Source organism: Pinus tabuliformis, chromosome 9 (assembly GCF_031772625.1).
Source record: "Pinus tabuliformis cultivar Carrire ecotype Pingquan chromosome 9, CPIR1, whole genome shotgun sequence".
Classification (NCBI taxonomy): Eukaryota; Viridiplantae; Streptophyta; class Pinopsida; order Pinales; family Pinaceae; genus Pinus; species Pinus tabuliformis.
In genome coordinates, this window is record NC_142307.1 from 467,832,190 (window position 1) to 467,852,459 (window position 20,270).

The 20,270-nt window shown below is 36.2% G+C and overlaps 1 protein-coding gene across 1 annotated transcript; it reads left to right on the plus strand.

Annotated features, from left to right (window-relative positions):
- The first annotated feature begins 391 nt into the window (after positions 1 to 391).
- On the plus strand, positions 392 to 1,296 carry LOC149149216 (protein TIFY 10a-like). Its single transcript, XM_089439493.1, has one exon. The coding sequence runs from the start codon at positions 420 to 422 to the stop codon at positions 1,119 to 1,121; it is 702 nt and encodes a 233-aa protein (XP_089295619.1). The 5' UTR covers positions 392 to 419; the 3' UTR covers positions 1,122 to 1,296.
- The last annotated feature ends 18,974 nt before the right edge of the window (positions 1,297 to 20,270 follow it).

Genomic DNA, 20,270 nt, shown 5'->3' on the forward strand with positions numbered 1-20,270 from the left:
TTAGAAGATGATGCTCCTGCGCCTCCGTTTTCATGGCGAAAGTTCTGCCTGTTCACTGGACTCGAGATTCTGTTTGTCTTCTGTTAATTGATGGCCTCAGAACCGACAGGTTTGGAACTTTGGAACACAGGATCAATCGTGGACAACAGGGAGTAACTGAGCTTCTCCATTCGAAATTTTGTGATCATGTCTTCCCAGTACTCTTCGTCCAGCAATGGGTTTCTGGTCGTTCAACGAGATCGGCCTCCGCATGAACGATTGAGACGGGCCGAGCCTCAGGAATTTAGTTCTTGCACTGAAACACGAAGTAGTAATCAATTTGGTGGTCAGTTGACAATAAAGCGAGAGGAAAGTAGCGATTCGTTTGCGAGATTGATTGAGAATTCGGCTCTGAAAAACAGCTACAAAAGCTGAAATTCATGCAAGACCTGTCGCGGATAAAACCGCAGATGATTCAAAAGGCGCTTTCGTCGATCGGGATTTCAGAGTACACGAATGTCAATTTAACTCATGTCAATCTTCAGGCCGAGGGCTTTAACGGAAGATCTGAGTCATCAAGTCACACTGAAATGTTGAACTTGTTTCCCATAAGCACCTGCACCGGTTCCAGTTTCGGTTCAAAACCTAGTGTTACAGAAAATAAAATAACCTTGCCTTTGGCGATTGGCCAAAATGACCCGGATTCGAGTAGATCTGTTTCGGCAAAAGCTCTAGGGCAACAGGCCACAGCTCCACTCTCTATTTTTTATAACGGAGCGGTAAATGTTTACGATGTGCCGGCTGAGAAGGTTGAAGAAATTATGAGGCTTTGCAGCGCCAATAGCTCGAGCAATACAAGAACATCCACAATTTCCGGCAGTAAAATCGAACAGATATCGAAACCGCTGTCTTCCAAGCCTGGATCGAACTCTGTCAATGAAATTCAAGCTCAAAGACCGTCAGTAGGCCTGGAAATAGTGAGGAAATTATCTCTGCAACGCTTTCTCCAAAAGCGGACGGAGAGATTCAACAGCGTGGCTCCTTACACCAAGATGACGACCGCGCCATTACCAGCTAAAGCAGAGGAGGAATCAGATAACCAGATCACGCTCACTTTGGCTTGTTCATCACAAAATTTTTAAACGTCCGGTCAATGCTAATGACTTTTAAATGCATAACGTGACAATGCTGTATTTTACTTTCACCCGGACTGCTTTTATCGACTTTCAACTGACTGCGAGGGAAGCTTCAAGGAAGTTGCAACCCACGCGTTTTCTGCATCGGCGATCCCGAGTACACCGTGATAAGGCAACTCACTGTCCCTTCCTTTGCTGAGACAGAAATGGGGACGAACACAACTGCAAATAAAGCTTCTCACTCTCTTAATGCCGAAGAGTGAACCGTGAGCTCCGATACCACATATTGAAAAGAGAAATTAACTCAGACAAAATATAGTGACGGAAAAAGGCTTCAGCCTCAGGTATTCTCTGTCACTCTCATTCATTAAAATAATTGAATATAGTGTTACATATAAATAGATGAGAGATAGTGTTCTCAAGATAGTGCGTGCTATCTTAGACACTTTTGGTTGAGACAATTTCTCCTTTGGTTGAGATAATTTCTCACCAGACACACACCAATATAGGAGTTACCTAAACTAACTCCTATCTTAGAGAAACAACCCAAGAGTTAGGCACAAATTCCTAACTTGGAATATTTAATTAATTAATTTATTTTGGATTTACTATTGTTTTGTGAGAGAGGCTAACAGATCAGTGTTAAATACTAGAGGCCGAGGTAAGTATTCTGAAAGGTAAATTAGTAGAAAAGAACTTCATGATAGTACCAAGATATTGGAAAACCTTCTTAACAGTCAAAGATCTCCCTATGTCAAATCAGGTCTTGGTTTTCATGAAATTATTAAAGGAGAATATAGCTCACAAGCTTGTGCAATCAATTTTGAGGTTAACAGAGCAAACTATGATAATCTAGGTAAATAATAAAGAAGTCAACCAACCCAGCAACCAAGGAATGTGAACTTTCAAAAGACATCAATTGCTCCTGATATTAGCAGTAACAATCCATTCTCTCCTTTGAAAAATGATATTGAATTTTTTATCTGTCATAACTATGGACACATTGCAGCCAATTGCAAAAGAAGATATTTTAGACCTCAAGCAAATAATTACTCCATAAGAAGATTATCAGTTTCCAGGTACTCAAGTTTCTTCCAGGGGTATTATTTTACATGTAGTGTTTTTGGTAAAAAATCTCTAAATTGCAATAGGAGAAATTTGAAGCAAAAATATTATGACACCCCCTTATCTGGTCATGTAAGGTGTTATACTTGTAAAAAAATTGGGTATGTAGCAAAAGAATGTAGGAACAAGACAATGGATTCACACAAACAACAAATAGATTCTCTCCAAAGCAACCAACCAAACAAGGAAGTTATTATCAAAAGACCTGAAAAAGATGGATCCACCAACACTCCTCATATTAAGCAAAAGGAAGAAGAAGATGAATGGTACATAGAAGTGGATGTTATCATCACATGTCTAGAGATATGAACAAATTTACCTCTCTTAAGAAAAGCAAGGATGGTAAGATTATTCTTGGAAATAGTGCACTGACAAAGGTTCTAGGAAAAGATGATGCTAATCTTGATAATAATATAGGAGCAACTGATGTATTATTAGTTCAAGGTATATAAAAAAATAAGTGTAGGCCAAATAGCTGCTAAAGGACACATAATTGTGTTTACATCAATTAAATGAAAATTTATAGAGGAAGACATTGGAAAGTTGATACCAAAAGGATTAAAAAATGCAGGAAAATTATATGTGCTAAAGAAGAATCCAAGTAGAAATAAGAGGTCTAGTTCTTCTACTTCAGATTCAGAGTAAAAAAAGATAGTCCCCACTACAGTATATTTTACTTAATGCATACTTCTAAAAGGATTGTAGAAGTAAATGTGAGGTACATAGTCTCATGGAGAACAGATAATGGCGATTAGTTCCACAAGATCAATGGTGTATGATCTCAGGGGGAGCTATGCATGTGTATCTTGATGATGATTCCCTATGTTTCTATATTATTATTTTGGTGATATTTATGTTACTAATATTGCATTTGATGAAGAGACTATAATTAGGAACATATATGACATGTTGAGGGGGAGTTTTGGTCCTACAAAATCAACATTTTAGATTATATATGCATTTCTTATGAAGGATAGTCGCATGTGCATGTAGTTTTTGACTTAGATAATCTCGTATGTTTCTCTGTGGTGATAAGGACGTGGCACAAATTTAGGGCGAAATTTTCATATGCTTTCAATAGTTCATTACTAGCATTTTGATTCTGATTGTAACCACCTGTCCAAAATTTACACAATTTCACTGTCTTGTCGGGGTGAACAAGAGTGGAGGAGGTACTATGACATGAACTAACCTCATAGTCCCATTAAGTATGTGGGTTCTATTGCGGAAGTCAAAATGACATCTCATAACATTCTATAGGGGCTACAGGTCGCTTAGAAGCAAAGTAACCACTCCAGGTGGCCAAAAGATGATATAGAACCCTTTTCTATGACCTAGGTCCCCAACTGATCCCACACAAATCCCTCCATGCAGTTGGAAGCCTCCAAGCACATGCACAATTGCGCATCCATGTGGTTGCAACCTCAAATGTACAGTTCAAAGTATGTGGTGCTGGATTTTGAGCCTAAATTCCAGGTCAACCTCCAAACCACTTCCCAAAACTCAGTGAGACTTTCTAGAATGATAAAATACATTAGGAAAAACCTATTCATACATAATTTTATCAAGGACATGACCTAACTAGGCCTAACAATGATAGCCATTTCCTTAAACACATGGAAAACATGTAATCTATAAGTCATGAATGCATATTTAAACATAAGGGTCTAATACTTATCTGAGATTCGTCAAGAAGGTATAATTCCCTCTAATAATAGATGCAATAAAATCTATTAGCTTATGCATTCATTAACCATTCATCAAAAAATCAAAACATATCAAGATCCATATCCAATATAGATCATATAACCAACATATAACTAGTAAATGAAAAACATATACACCATGATGAACCAACCATTAAAGCCATATAATAACAAGTACAATTAATCATGGAAATACGAAAGGTAAATAACTCTTATTAACATATGAAACTCCAACCATGTCAGGGACTTCCTCATACCATCTGAACATAGATTGGGCTAAACCAAATCTCTTTTTCAACCATTCACCCCTGTGCCATATTCCAAGCATGAATGTGGGATCTAATGGAATATGCCAAACAAAGTTAAACCAAGGCTTCTAGAGGCCAAACCACCTCAACTCTCAACCAGTGATTCTACCTTAAAGTCGAACATCACTCACACCAACCAGATTGGTCTCTACCCAAGCTGTCTAGGGCTCCAGAGTGTTTGTCCCAACTATAGATCCAAGAACTAATAACTCAATCCATAGCCTTCCAAGCCTCAACTCAGCTCCAGGACTAGTAACTCAACCCACCAAGGGCTCTAGAGTGTTTGTCCAACCTAGGGTCTAGGAATAACAACTCAACCCAAGCTGTTCTAGGGGTCTAAAGCATTTGTTCCAACCAACGACTCTAGGAAATAGTAACTCAACCCACAACGATAAGGAACCTGAGCACCAATAAGAACAACAAGTAGAAAAACCCACAATACCATGGATGTTTAGGAAATGACAAGGCTAGGCAATCCTCCATGCCAATTATAGATCATAACCAAATAACCATATGCATATACCATGCATACCAAAACTAGTATGGAAATAATACATGCAACTCGATACCTGCAAAGAAATCCCATTGTAGCTGCTAATCTCATTGTTCCCTTGCACTTTCCCTCTTTCCTTGCCTTCTTTCTCCAAATCCAAAGAAAACTAGAATGCTCCAAGAATGCTCCAACAATGCACCAATATTTCTCTAAGTGTATAAGAGTATGAGAGAGAGAGAGCTATGCCATAGAACTATCAAAAGCTTAACCAACAAAAGATATGAACTGATCCTCAAAATCCTTTTTATCATTAAGGCCTCTATTTTCTTCATTTTCCTTTAATTTTCCTTCAATTTCCTCCTCATTCAATTTTGTGACCTTTCACCTTCCTTTTCTCCTATTTTCCGTTATCTTCATAAATAAAATGCCAATAAATTCCATTTTGACTTTGCCAATGCCTTTGACAATTTCCATAGCCATTTATTAATCACCAGTGATACCCAACACTATATTTTTTCCGAACATTCAACTTGGAATATGTGTCCCATGATCTTGGTTATTATTTTATTTATTTATTTACATAGGAAACCAACTAGGGGTTGTTACACTGATATTGGTTATTGTAGACTCTTGATGATGCCTATATGATGTTTAGATGTGTTGATTTATGAAAAATATTATTGTTGTCGTTGATCTGGTTCTTTGATGTATTTATTACTAGCATTTTCATTGATGAGGAGGATATAATGTGATCCAAATTGGTGATGAAGAGTCGACACAAGTTCAGGGGGGCATCTTCTATGCTTCTAATGGTTCAATGTTGGCATTATGGGCACTCCTTATTGCATGATGTTGAATATGATGAGTTCATATTATTGTGGTCGATTTTTCTTCTTGTATTACTCATTGGCATCTTTATTGATAAGAAGGATACATGCATGTTGTTGTCACTATGTCTTGAGATGTTTATGTTGAAGCTATTAATGGCACCTCATTATTGCTATTGATGATGAATATAATATATGGTATGAAGCATTCATTGTTGATGTTGGTTCTCATGAGAATATATATATATATATATATATATCTATATATATATATATATATATATATATATATATATATATATATATATATAGATAGATAATGCTTATGGTATTTTGGTCCGAAATATTGATATGTCTTTGTTGCTTGAAGACTATGGCTCTTTCTATATATGGAGAGAATGTGCCGACCTTGATGGTATGAGGTCAAAGAATGAGTTATTGACAAAGATTTATTGCAAAATCTTATGTTGCTACTGTTTTTTCCTGGTGCTTCTTGGATGCATTTCACATTTGGCCACATATTGATGATATTGCAGAGACTAATGTTACATTGTCATATCTTGTCAATGATATATGGCTTCTTGATTATGAGGATGTTTATGTTGCTGCCATTAGGTCATTTATGTTGTTGTTGTCAGATGATTATGTTTCAGATGCCTATATAGTGCATGGTGGTTGCTAATGATTATAATGTTTTTTCTACAGAAACTTCATTGATGATATCCTTGTTTATAGATGAGATGTTGCACAAAGCATAGATTATTGTTCATGGATGCCATATCATTGTATAAATTTTGCATTGAAGATAGCACACTTGTGTGCATTTGTAAAATTCATGCATCATTATTGTTTTATTTTGTTGGTATATTGGTCATAAAAAGACCCATGTTGTAATCATTATAAAATTTAGTCATGTATGGGCTATTGGGATCAAGTCATGTCATATATAGGTCATATTCACTTGTGGATAGCCATGTAATTAATTTATATATCACTAGAAGGTCCAATATATGCTCAGAGAGAGCATGGTCAGTATGTAAGGCTATTGTCACATCGTGCAGTTGTGCCTTTTGGTTCATAACAATAGATCAAATGTATTGTATTGAGCATTACAGGGGGAGTACTACCTTCAACTTGGTTCGACCATTTACCCTTGATGTCAAAGTGGGAGAGAAGACTTGGTGTTTGAAGGAGGTTGCCATCAAGTCCAAAGGGGGAGATTGTTGGCATTATGGCTAATATGTTGTCCTTGACGGCAACCTATGGGTCAAATATGTCCTTGATGTCAAATTTTCATATGATGTCACACTCTTATTATGTCCAACTATTCTATAAATGGATGATGACTATGGGGATTTATTGAAATATTGAAAATAATATGAATTCTTGTACAAGTGTTGCAGAAGATAAGGAAGATTTTTGATAGCTTATCACACTTGATATTTGAAAAAGATTGAAGAATTTGAAGTTTTAAAAATATACGCAACTTCAACAAAGTCAAGTACATATGCTACTTTCCTTCAACAAAGTTGCATATACATCCTGAAAGTGAAATTCTTGATATATGAGCGCACATAAAATACCACGAGCATTTTCCATGGAAATCTCTCACAATTTTGTGACGCGAATGTCTATTTGATTCTACCAAAAATTACCAACAACATTTACCAAAGTATTTGTCAGTGGTATTGGAAAGTAAATGGCTATATAAGGAGAATGAGATCAAGGAATTGTGTGTGCATTTTTGATAGATTTCATTTGTGATCTAAGCACCAAGGAGCAAGGAGAATTCTTAAATTTGAGAGATCTGAAAGTGTATTAGAAATCTAATGGATATGCTTGATTGATTTTCTTATTGCATGTGTACATATGTTTAAGTTGCTAACAAATGCAGGATCAATGAGCTATAATTTGATTATCTAATGCAGAGATATAGTTTGATTGTGTATGCAGATGCATAGATCTGATTTGATTATGTATGAAGTTGTAGAGATCTAGTTTGATTGTTTATGCAGATGTTGAGATATGGTTTTATTGTGTATGCAGATGCAAATATCTGGTTTGATTGTGTATGAAAATGAAAATATTCGGTTTTATTGTGTATGCAGATACATAAATTTGGTTGGATTATGTATGCATATGTAAAGATTTGGTTTGATTGTGTATGTAGATGCATGGATCTGGTTTGATTGTGTATGCAGCTAAAGAGATTTGGTTTGATTGTGTATGCAGGTGTTGAGATTTGATTTAGTTGTTTATGCAGATGCAAAGATTAGTATGTTGATTTGACAGTGTATCGTGAAACTAAGTAATATTGTGTTTGACATGATAATTATACTACAGAAAGTCTGTGTTTACAGAGAGGTTTTAATGAAAAATGTTATAATATCTATACAGAGGTTGTGTTCTAAATACCACGTATGTACGTGGTTCTATTTTAGACTAATCATGTATATTATCTGAGTTAATGCGGGTTGATTAAAATAGCTTCTTATTGTTGGTTCTAGTTGATTATTGTCACTTTGATGTATGAATATGAGAATTTGTTGGCTTGGAATTTGGCATCTTGATTAACTTCTTGAAGATTTGAGATCTATATGTTGGTGCTTTGCATAAGGAATGCGTATATATGCGTATCCATTTTATGAAAGTCATGTATATGTTCTCATATGATTATGAAAAGTATGAATTGAATGAGTTGTTATATTATTTGTTGTTGATTGTCAAGGATGTCTTCATAAAGACTATGGATTGGTTATGAGAGTATTTAGTTTGCATGGTATAAGTTTCAAGGGAATATTAGCTTGACTTAATATAAATGAGTAGTATTGGATTGGATGATCGATTTTTGACATGGTTGATAGTGGTGACTTGGTTTTATATGACATGACAATATTGACAATGTTTTGGAGAGGGTTTACTTGGCATGTTGGTATTCAATGATTGGCTTGCTTCAGATATTCAGTGATTGATTTTCTTCAACGATTAAGTTGTATTCATTAATTCAATTGTATTCAGTGATTCAGTTGTATTCAATGATTCATGTGTATTCAGTGATTCAATTGTATTATTAATTCAGTGACTCAGTAATATAGTTATTCAGTGATTCAATTTGGTATTAGTTTGTGCTTATTGCTGGTGTGGGTCCAGTTTGAAAAATTGATGAAAGGTGGGCTACAGGTTTTGATGATTGATTGACAGGTGAATTCAAAATGAAATATTATGAAACATGATCCATGAAGGGTGCTTAGTGTTAGAGCCTTCAGTGAGGGAGCCAAAGCTTCTTTCCATTGTTAGCTACTTAAATTAGTGAGGGAGTATGAGCTTCCTTCCGGTAGGAGCCAATAAACTTGATTAGGGGGATGCATCTCCCTTCTAGTGGGTGCTGGAGAATGAGTGGAGGTTCTAGAATCTTGTGGGTAGGAGCTTGCATGCTGGTTAGAGTATGCACTAGTACAAAAGTGTAAGAATATTTTCTTTATAATAAAATAAGAATACATAGATGACAACAATGGTGGCTTTCTCTCACTTTGGATTTCAACCTAAAATATCGGTGTCCATATGTGTTGATGCGTTTCTTATGTGTTATCTACTCTTTTTGGCTAATGATTAATGAATAATGAATGGAAAATGAAGTAGTGATGGAATGGTTAACATAATCACTCATGGAATGTGTGAAAAATTAGTAATATACACATACGTAGTTTTAATTCCCTAAAGGTGCATTCAAACATGAGTTATTTGAATAAAAACAACGTACACTTTTTATAAATTCAAATTGAAGAGTAAGTGAAATAAAAATATTGATTCACCCATACCCCCCCCCCCCACCCCTCTCAGTATTTTTCCTAACAAAAAACATTCAAGAAATTCAACCAATAAGACTCATGCAACAATACCATGCAAGAAATTATAGAGGATTTTCTTTAAATTCACATCTTTCAACTATGAGATTTTTCATTTACAATTTAGAAAAGGAAGGTAACTAAAAATGGGACCTCGATTTTCCACCTAACCGTAGACCTATTATAGTCAATATTACTTACAATAGTCACCCCTGATCCAGATCCATAATCTAAGGGGAATTTCTTTCTCAACAACCTTGTGAAGAAATCCTTCTTCAGGACATAGAGGATGGGAAATTATGATAGTGGGTGGTTTATTAGCTAGTCAAGCATAGATAATTCCATGGTAAGGATGGTTTATCAACTATTTCAAGCACTCTAAGAGTGTTTTATTAGCCCACAACAAGCACCCATTTCACATGTGGTTTATAAACCCACAATAAGCACTCCATCCCATTTCCTCTTGCTCTTCTGGTCAAATTTATTTCTCTCAGGGAAATCTCATTCCCTCAGTTCATAGCTTATTCTAAGCTTTCTTATGACCTCCACCAAGAAGAGGTCCAACCCCATATTGTTGGGCATTCTCTTTTTTTATCATTTTCCTAGGGTTCTCTTCATATTCCTCTTAGACTCTTCCTCTTCTTTTCTCATTATTTACACCATAAAACCAACTAATCCCACATGGGTTCATCTTTCCTCTTCCCTCTTAGATCATGGATCTGTGGTCCCATACTTTAGTCCATTACATTATTAAATTACAAAAATAAAGGGAAAAAGTACCATGGGTGTCACAAACCCCACCCCCTTATAAGGAACAACATCTTCAATGTTCTTGTTATATATATAGCTCTTACATCTATTTATTCAACAAACAAAATATGGGCATTGCCATCTCCTATGTGGTTTTATTAGGTTAAAGTGCTTCAATTGCACCTTGATCTACTCTATTTTTATATTCCAGAGTGTGATCTTCCTTCAGCCAGAATGAATAGTGGTTTTGGTTTGAACTCTCCCTTTGGTTTCACCTATATCACAGATCGATCAATAACATTATTAGTATCATGAACATATTTCTTAGGCTTCCACTATAGGTGGCAAGGCCAACCTTAGGCCATTGGCCCCACTCTTTCCAAAATCTGAAATGCTCCACTTTATCTGGGTGTTAGTTTCACAGATGAGCCGAGTTTCAATGAGCTTCTCCTTGGCTTAATACAAATATAAACATACTCTCCCACTTGAAACTCTTTGTGTAGTCTATGTTGGTTCGCATAGCGTTTCTACCTATCTTGGACAACCTTTAATTTTTTTATGATCCTAATCATTTCTTGCTCCATTTATTTTAGAAAATATGTCCCAATAAGTACTCTATTCTATATACCATCCCAACTGATAGGGATGTTTGCATTTCCTTCCATAAAGTGCCTCAAAATGGCTCATTCCCAATGACTCTTAGTAGTCATTGTTGTATGCAAATTCTACCAGTGGAAGGTAGTCTTCCTACTTTCTTGGCTGATGCATCACATACATCCTCAACATGTCATCCACTATTATGTTCACCCTTATTTTTGACCATCAATTTGAGGATGGTAAGTGGTGTTGAAGGCTAACTAAGTTCCAAATCCATCAAACAATTTCTTCCAAAATTTTGAAGTGAAATTGGCATCTCTTTCTGATATTATATTTATGGGAAATCCATGCTACCTGATTATCTCATTTATGAATATTTGGACTATATCTATTGCTTTATGTGTAGACTTAACAATGATAAAGTGAGCCACCTTGCTCAAATTATCTATTACCACCATGATATCATCATGTTTTCTAGTTTTCCTGGGCAATCTTGTAATGAACTCCATGGATATAACCTCACATTCCCATTCTGGAATTGGAATTGGTTGTAGCAGTCCAACTAGGTTCCTGCACTCCACCTTCACTTATTGGCATTCCAAGCATTTTTCAAGGTACTCCGCAATATCCTTCTTCATTCTTGGCCAAAAGTATGTCCTCTTCATGGCTGTCATCATCTTTTGATATCCAGGGTGACCTGAGTAAGGTATTTTATGGAATTCATCCATGATGGGTTTCCTTAACTCCTTGAAATTGGGCACATATTTCTTGTTCTTAAATATTAAGATCCCCTCACCATTGGGCTCACAGTTTCTACTCATAGATCCATCTAGTTGTTTCTGCTAAAAAATATTCACAAATTGATAATGCTCATCATTCATCAACCCTTCTTTAATTCTCTCCTTGAGGTCAAATGAGCAGGTTCTTATGGTTTCCAAGCAGACTTCTTGCAAACTTTTGCTGAGTGCTTCTACCATTTTATTTTCTTTTCCTTTAATGTACTTTATTTCAAAATAAAATTCATTAATCAAAGCCAAATACCTAACCTATTTGGCATTCAGTTTGGGTTGGTAAAACAAATATTTCAGACCTCCATGATCAATCAACATTGTAAAACTTCTCCCCAATAGGTAATGTCTCAACATATTTAGTACGTGTATAATGGATGCTAGCTCTAAATCATAGGTGACTTAGTTCCTTTCATGTTCATTTAGCTTCCTGTATTCATAGCATATCACATGCCCTTCCTGCATCAAGACTCCACCAATTCCTTCCTTACAAGCATCAGTGCAAACAATAAAATCATTTTTTGGGTCAACAATTCTTAAGATAGGTGCATAGGTGTGTAAATTATTCAGTTGTTCAAAACTAACTGCACATTTAGATGTCCACTGAAATTTTACTCCTTTTCTCTGCAATGCTGTAAGGGGATGCCCATTTTTTGAGAAGTTTCAAATGATTCTTTAATGGTAACCATCGAATCCCATAAGCGATCTTACCTCTGTCACATTTCGAGGTGTGGGCCAATCAATTATTTATTTGATATTCTTTAGATCTACATCCACTCCCTCCTTTGAGATTACATGAACCAAGTGGTGAACCTAGGTTTGGAAAAACTCGCACTTGTTTAGCTTGGCATATAATTTATGTTCTCTGAGAAATTGTAGCACAACCTTCAGGTGGTCCTCATGCTCCTTTTCATTCTTTGAATACACTAGGATGTAATCCAAAAATACTAACAAAATTTTATTTAAGAATGGCCTGATCACATTCTTCATAAAGCACATAAAGTTTTTGGAGTGTATGTAAGTCTGAATAGAAATATTGTGAATTCATAGTGGCCATACCTCATTATGAATGTGGTATTGTGAATTTCCTCCTTGATTCTGACCTCGTGGTAAATCGACCTTAAATTGATCTTTGAAAACACTGCAACCCTCTCAATTGATCAAACATATTATCAATCATGGGTAGTGGGTACTTATTCTTTATAGTGGCCTTATTTAATTTCCTATAGTCGATACAAAGATGTAGAGTTCCATCCTTTTTCTTACGAAAAAGTGCAAGGGATCCCCATGGCGATACATTGGGCCAAATATACCATTTTTCCATCAATTATTTCAGCTATAATTTTAGCTCAACGAGATTAGGCACACTCTTGCAATATGGGGATTTCATTGCTGATGTTGTTCCTGAGATCAATTCGATTGTGAAGTGATATCTTGGTTGGGTAGAAGTCCTAGAAATTCCTCTGGAAATACATCACTATATTGACTTAGATTTAGATAATTTGCAAATGGGTCTATGTTGGTTCCTTTTTCCTATATGATTTGAATGGCGTAAAGGGCACAACCCTTCCTACTATAGTTCTTCACCTACACCGCAGAGATCGATCTAAATTTTATTTTCCTTTTCATACCTTGTAGTGTAATTGGGTCACCCTCATCACTAAGCATTCCCACACCTTGTTTTAACAATCCACCTTCGTCCTGTGCGTTTCCAACCAATCCATACCTATCAGGGCATCATATGATCCCAAAGACAAAAAATTTAATTTAATTGTTGTAGTGATGCTCCCGAGTTGTACAAGGTAGGATTCAACCATCTCTATTATTATTCTTTTTATTCAAGTGGCTAGCTGAACAAGCCATGATTCCTCATGGATTTTCTTTGGCAATTCACATTTTTCCACAATCTTAAGACTCATATATCTGAAATTGAATCTTGGATCAATTAATACTGACACTAGAGAGCTTTTGATCATACCTTCCATTTGAATGATCACTACTTGCTAGTTTGATTGTCTATTATCCAATGTTGCATATATTTTGGGGACATTCTGGGCCACATCATTCATGGTCGATGCCTCATGTATGTTGTGTAGATGTGCACCAGAATTTTGCATCTTGGGGAACTTTCTCCTTGGTTTTCTCTGCACTCCCAACATTGATAACCTCCTTTCATCTTTTCATTCCCGGATTTATGGTGCTCATTTCTAATGATAGTAGAGTTTTGTTGATGCTCACATTTGGTGAAGTTATTCAACCTTCATCCCTTTCTTCATTTTCATTTCTTCCCCAAGTCAGCCTGAACTTCAGTCTTGTGCTCATATTTTTCATAACAATTCTTAATCTTCCGTATGACCTCCTCCAAAGTCTCAGGATCATAAAATTCTATTATGTCTAGGTATACCTATGGTAATCCACTAACATATCTTTGGATCTTTTTCTTCTAATCCTTGGTGTAAGGTACATACCTTAGTAGTGCCAAGAAGTGTCATTTGCCCAAATGTGTGCTCGTAAAATTCCTTGGTTATGTTGGCATAATATTTCTCAGATAGGTACTTTTCTCGAAAGTACTTTTCAAAGTTCCTCTAGGTTAGCTCTTTCTCTCTGATGCCTTTGATTTTCTCGAGGTACTCTTGTTGGAAAATTGATAGCGGAAGGTATTAACCTTATTTTTACTTCACCTTGATATTTTTTTGTGAATCTTATTTATATTATTTATGTTCTTTAGTTAGATTTTTCATCAAAAAATGTCAAGAATAGTAATAGAAACAATAGAGGACACAAATATTAGGCTCTCAGTGAGGGAAAAACCCCTCCAAGGGGAAAAACCATAAAATCTTCTCTTCTTAGAATCTGCTTCAAATAAGATACAAAGACCCAAAACATCAACCAAGTCCTTCTCCTAGTTCCAAGTCAGCCCTTCTTGAAGTCCTTTGATTCTACATCAATCAACTTCAACACTGTAACTTTGAACTGCCAGCTTCAATACCGCAACTCATATCGCAACATCGACCCTACAATTTTGGCCTTGTAGCTTCTCTGAAAAACCTAATATAACCTCCTCCTAAGACCTTCCTAGAGCAAGACAACTCTCCCAAGGTTAATGAGGTCAATATAAGGTTTCCTCCCTTCCAAATACAATATTTTGTACTTCATCCGACTGAAACTTGGACCTACAATTTCAACCTCCTTTTGCAACACCAGAAACCCTAGATCTTCGCACATGTGAGAGATATAGATCCTAGAAAAAATATGTTTCTTCCTTCTTCCTTCTCATAGATTTTTTTTCTTCTTATTCTCGATTCCCGCTTCAGATCGAACTCTTTTTTAATATATCGAACTTGTGGAGTGAGTGAGTCACAAATGAGGTGAAAGTGCTCATTTATATAGCCTTCTCAAGGGGTTGAATTCCCTCCTTTAGGCCAACTTGATTTTCCCAGGGCTAACTTGTACTTAGGAGGTTCTAGGACTTTCTAGACTTAAAAAATGATTCTTTTTGCAAATACATTTTTCCCGAAAGGGTCTTATAAACATGATGTTGACTCTGGCTCATGATAATAAATCCTAAGACTTGACAAACCCTATAAGCACAAAGAACATGATTTTACCTAGAAAAGCATCAATAATGAGCATGAAACCAAAGCTTTAATAATAATAACTTTTTATTTTATTTTCTTGTTTGTTACATAGAATATACATTGAAATGAGTACAACAATTATGAAGATCGAAACTAGTTTTATTTCTCAACACTCCCTCTTAACTAGGGAGGTATTCATAATTTTATAACTGGTACAACATCATATATCAAACTTAAGAGTTCTCAAGAAGATTCAGATTGATAAGCCATAATATAAGCATCATTATCATGACCAACATTGTCTTTGAGGCCTAACTAGAGAAGCTCTTCTTTAATCAAGATCATTATGCTAGGAGGATTCAAGTGTGATACTGAACTACCTATAGAAGGTACATACCCCATCTAGATGTTTACAAGGTATGCCCTTTTATGAATATTCTTATCTTGGATCTCCAATATTGAGTCCTCAAAGAATACTAGTCCTCTTTGACCACTCTTCTCTTAGATACTTGTCACATCCTCAAAGAGTGTTAGTACCTTTCCTTTCTTGGATGTTTTATCCTCAAGGAAGCCACAAATGCTTATCAAAATGTTGTGGGTGGGAACACCCTAGAGTCTTGGGTTGAAAACCCCAACAGAGCGGAGGGAAAACAACAACAATAAAATTCTTAGACAAACAATCTAAATGCTTATACTACTAAACTGGGAAGAAGTGGCCTTACCGAGAGGTCCTACATTTGGGTAGATCTCGCAGGGTTCAAACCCTCTGCTTCCTCCAATGCCTTTGAAACCTCTGAATTATCCAAGAAAATCATATACAATAGTAGTAACATAAAGCATATTCATTATATATGCGTTAGATCATATATGAAAATGAACAATTACGCATTAATATAAGATTTATAAACAAATCACAACATGTATCAATGCATAAACAAAATAAATATCAGGAACATAACAACATTTCTTTATTGATGTAAGCTACAATAAAGGTGGAAAACTATAACCTAAGTCTTCCTCCAGCTCCAAGCGGAACCGTCTTGTCCCGGCCTCAACAATTTTCCTCCATCAACATACACAAGGATATCACAAGAGGGATGAAGGATATCTCAAAAGAGGAAACAAGAGTTTCCTAAAGATTGGGGAGTGCAGGAGGCACATGGATTTCTTTAGAATTGATCAGGGATAAATCAAATATAATATCAATATCTCATATCTTCTCCTCTTAAGCCTTCCCATGGAGGTTTATTTATACTTCTCCAAATTAATTTTTTCAGTTGGGAAACAGTTGGGCCACGGGCTATAGTAGGTGAATACCATGTACAGCCTATAAAATCCACCCGAAATTAAGGAAATTTATTATTTTTAAATGTTTTAACACATATACGTGGGTTGGGTATATGATGACCCACATGTACACACTTTTAACAGAGGGCAAAGTAGCATATAGGAAATAAAACACTGTTTTTTAAATTTTGGACCAAGTCTGGAAAGGAAGGGTTTCCTTAGGCCATAACCAGTGGTAAATGGTGTTGTTAGGTTCCTATACCAATAGGAGTCATAATTTTGATTGACTAAGGTTAAGCCTTGTAATATTGTACATACCTTTGCTTTCTGCAAATGTTTTCCATATTAAAAATAAATAAAAATTAAAAAATGTGAAGAGGGTATGTCCTAAAAGAATAATCAAAGGACAAAAAGAATGAAAAAGGTAAAAAAAAATGAAAATATATGAACCCCAAAAGACAAAAAGAGACCATGAAAGTGTGCAAGTCAAAATGCCACTACTATTTACTTTTTATGCATAATAAATGATTGTGTGTAGCTTGTTACTTATGCCACAATCCATGATAGTCAAAATGTTTAAACTTGGCTATTTCATGCTTTGAATTTTATGTTTATAGGTAGTGAATAAATCTGACCAAATAGTGTAATCTTGGTAGATCATTAGATAGGTAGAGTGAATAAAAGGAGCTCATCAGTTTAATCTGAGCCCTTGGATGATATAAGGTTAGAATTAGATAGTTTATTTTGTGAAGAAAAGAAAAAGATTGATAAGGGTTTGCTAGCCTAAATGCACCCAAATAAAATGAAGAAAAAATGGTAGGATGAGTAAGTGGGTAAGTAGTAGAAAGGTTGCAGAAATGTCTTGTAATTATACAAAAGGCACTTATGTCATTGTTCCAAATGCATCATTTAAATATGCATAAGTGGTAAACAAAACAAAAAGCAATGGCTCACAATTTGGTTTACTTAACATCCCCTCATTCATTTTAACCCCTATAACACTCACTAACTTCCCTTTCATAATAAAAATATTAATACCTATAGTTTTTAAGTCAAAAAGGCTCAGAGCATTTCTCTGACTTCTGGTGGGACCAGACCCTTGGTTTGATGACTTAAGAAGGAAAGGTGTTAAATTCCCTTATAATTCATTCATCCCCCTCACAAAACCCCTTTTCCTAAGGTTAAGTTCTCTTGCCTAGGAAAACCCCTTTATAAACATGTTTTATGCAAAAACCCACCAAATACATTTATCCTAAAGCATTAAGGGTATGGAACACGCATAACATTTCATATACCTAAGCACAATACCCCTTCTGCTCATTTCACTTCATATTAACTTTTTAATTAAATATATAAAATTCACGATAAACCGATTGTCCCGTATATATTTAACTTCTTTGTATAAATTAACCCCACCCCTTAGTTTACTTATAAACTATATTACTACCCCATATCCCACAAATATATTAAATCCTACCCTTAGTCCTTAATCCCTCATTAAAGCGCCCTGACGAGATTAAGTATTAAGTTAATCATAAACTGCTGGTGATTAGACCCATGGCCCCCCCACGAAAACTTTTTGTATAAATCACCGCGCAACTTCACCTCCTGATCACCATGCGATCTCCCTCCCCCTCATCCAACAGCTTGCATCCATATCGGGCCGACCTGATGTCCACCCTTTACCCACCCGATAAGGTGGTTTTCCTTCTGGTCCCCAATGCTATGTGTCAATCAATGAATGGGATCGAGCGACCCCTCCTGAATACCGCCCACACCACAAAAGCGGTGCGATGGACCTCCCAAACCACTTCCCTTTTTCAACCAAAAACCGTCACTGTTCATCAATCAACAAACCTGGAAAAATAAACCATTTTGGCTATAAAATCCCGTTTACCCCTCTTTTCACTCTTTTCGTGCAATTGTTATTAAGAGTTCAGAAAAGTCGTTGCAACCCCTGCAAACAACGAAATTGCTCACTGAACTTCACCATTACCCTAGAGACGCTGCAAACAGCCCAACTCATCCATCAGTTCGTACCAGAACCGTACGAACCTCTACATCCACCATCAACCACCATTTATAGTCAATTCCTTCCAATTCCAGGTATTTAACCGTGGAATTCCAAATCCATTGTCAAATTCAGAGTCAATTCACCCTCATAACATTGTTAATTAAGTAAAAAACATCAAAAGTACTTCAATTTTAACACTTTGAGCCATAACCATTCTGTGAAACCTCCATTGCCCTAAAAACTCTGAATTACCCCCCACACTCAAATCCACAAGAACTGAGTATGGCTACCCCAATTGCAATGGATGTAAGACCCATTACCACCCCCCATTTGGACCTGGACCACCTTCCTTTAGCTGATAAGGATTTTCAAATAAAGGATACCTCTGCCCAAGAGCCCCTGCTCAAAGTACATTGCCAAAGTAGGGACAGGTTCCTGAACAATGTTGATGAAATTGGCCTTTGGGAGTCAAATTTGCACAAGTACCATTTCCCCCAAGTCCACATTTTTCTTGAGATTGTTCATATGTGCTATGCTTGCTACATCCCCAGTCACAGAACTATCATGTCTCATGACCAAAAGGTCCTCTTTACCATCACAACTGAGTCTATAAATGAAATGTTGCAGCTCCAACTAGGGCTAAACCTAACTCCCCTTTCAATTGGAGACCTGTTGGACCAGTATCCCAAGCTTAGTTCTGCCAAATTGGCCCAATTGTTCCAAACCTTCATCAGAGAAGAAAAATACATCCATAAGGATTCCCCTCCATATGTAGCTATTATTTTTTCCCCATGGGGCTAGAACATTGTGGCCATGATATCCTGTGTTTTGGGGTACACCACTAGTGAATACATTGATGAGTTGATCCTTGCATTCATGTCCATCTACACTCCAGGACAACCTCCTGCTGTCATTTATGACTATGCCCAATTTATAGTTGATGGGATGCATGATAAATTCCTTAGAATGAAAAATGAAAGAGTTTTCAAGTATTCTTCAGTTTTATACCACATGTTCTTATATTACCAACCTGATAAGTTCCCATTCACCCTTCAGAAGCTGGACACCAAAGGTCAACCCAGGTCAATCATTTTTTGGACCCCACTGATCCACCAATGCTAATCTCCATACTCTTACTCCGATTTTATTGATTTATTTGTATATCCAGTCATGGAAATGTTGACCGGAAGCCCTCCTCCTAGTATCAGTCCAGAAATAAAGAGAGTCCTTCAATTGTCTAAATAGACCAAAGTGGGTGACTGGTACCTTTACCAGAACCATACAGAAATCAGGATATATGGTTGCATGCTTAAACCATATAAGTTGCCAAGATACCTCCCCATGAGGTTGTTTTCCCTAGAATATTATAGACAAATCATCAATGCAGATGAAGTCAACTTTGTCAATGCTAAGAATAAGGCTTATTTCAAGATAAAAGACCAACTATCCCCCTTCATATGCAACTCTAGGGAGGCTGGCAAAGAGGCAGATTTGATATCACAGAGAATGAATTTCCAAAGGATTTTTGTTTGGAGATATGACCCTTTGGAATTCATCACAAAGAAGAGACAAAAGGTCAAGCTAGGACCTTTCATTCACCATCCCATACCTATTAGAAAATTATATATTACGGAGCAATGGAACACATAAAATATTGCAGAAATATAAACACAAAAAACGCATAAAACAAGATAGACACGGATATACATGGTTCACCCAGTTTGGGCTACGTCCACGGAGAAACAGCCAGTCCTTCTTTTATTATATTATCCAGCAAATTGAAGAGATACAACCTACTGTAGATCCGCTGTAACACCCTCTTTGCTCTCAATCTCCT

Coding starts and splice junctions, on each gene's coding strand:
- LOC149149216 (XM_089439493.1), top strand. CDS start 420: ATGCAAGACCTGTCGCGGATAAAACCGCAGATGATTCAAAAGGCGCTT.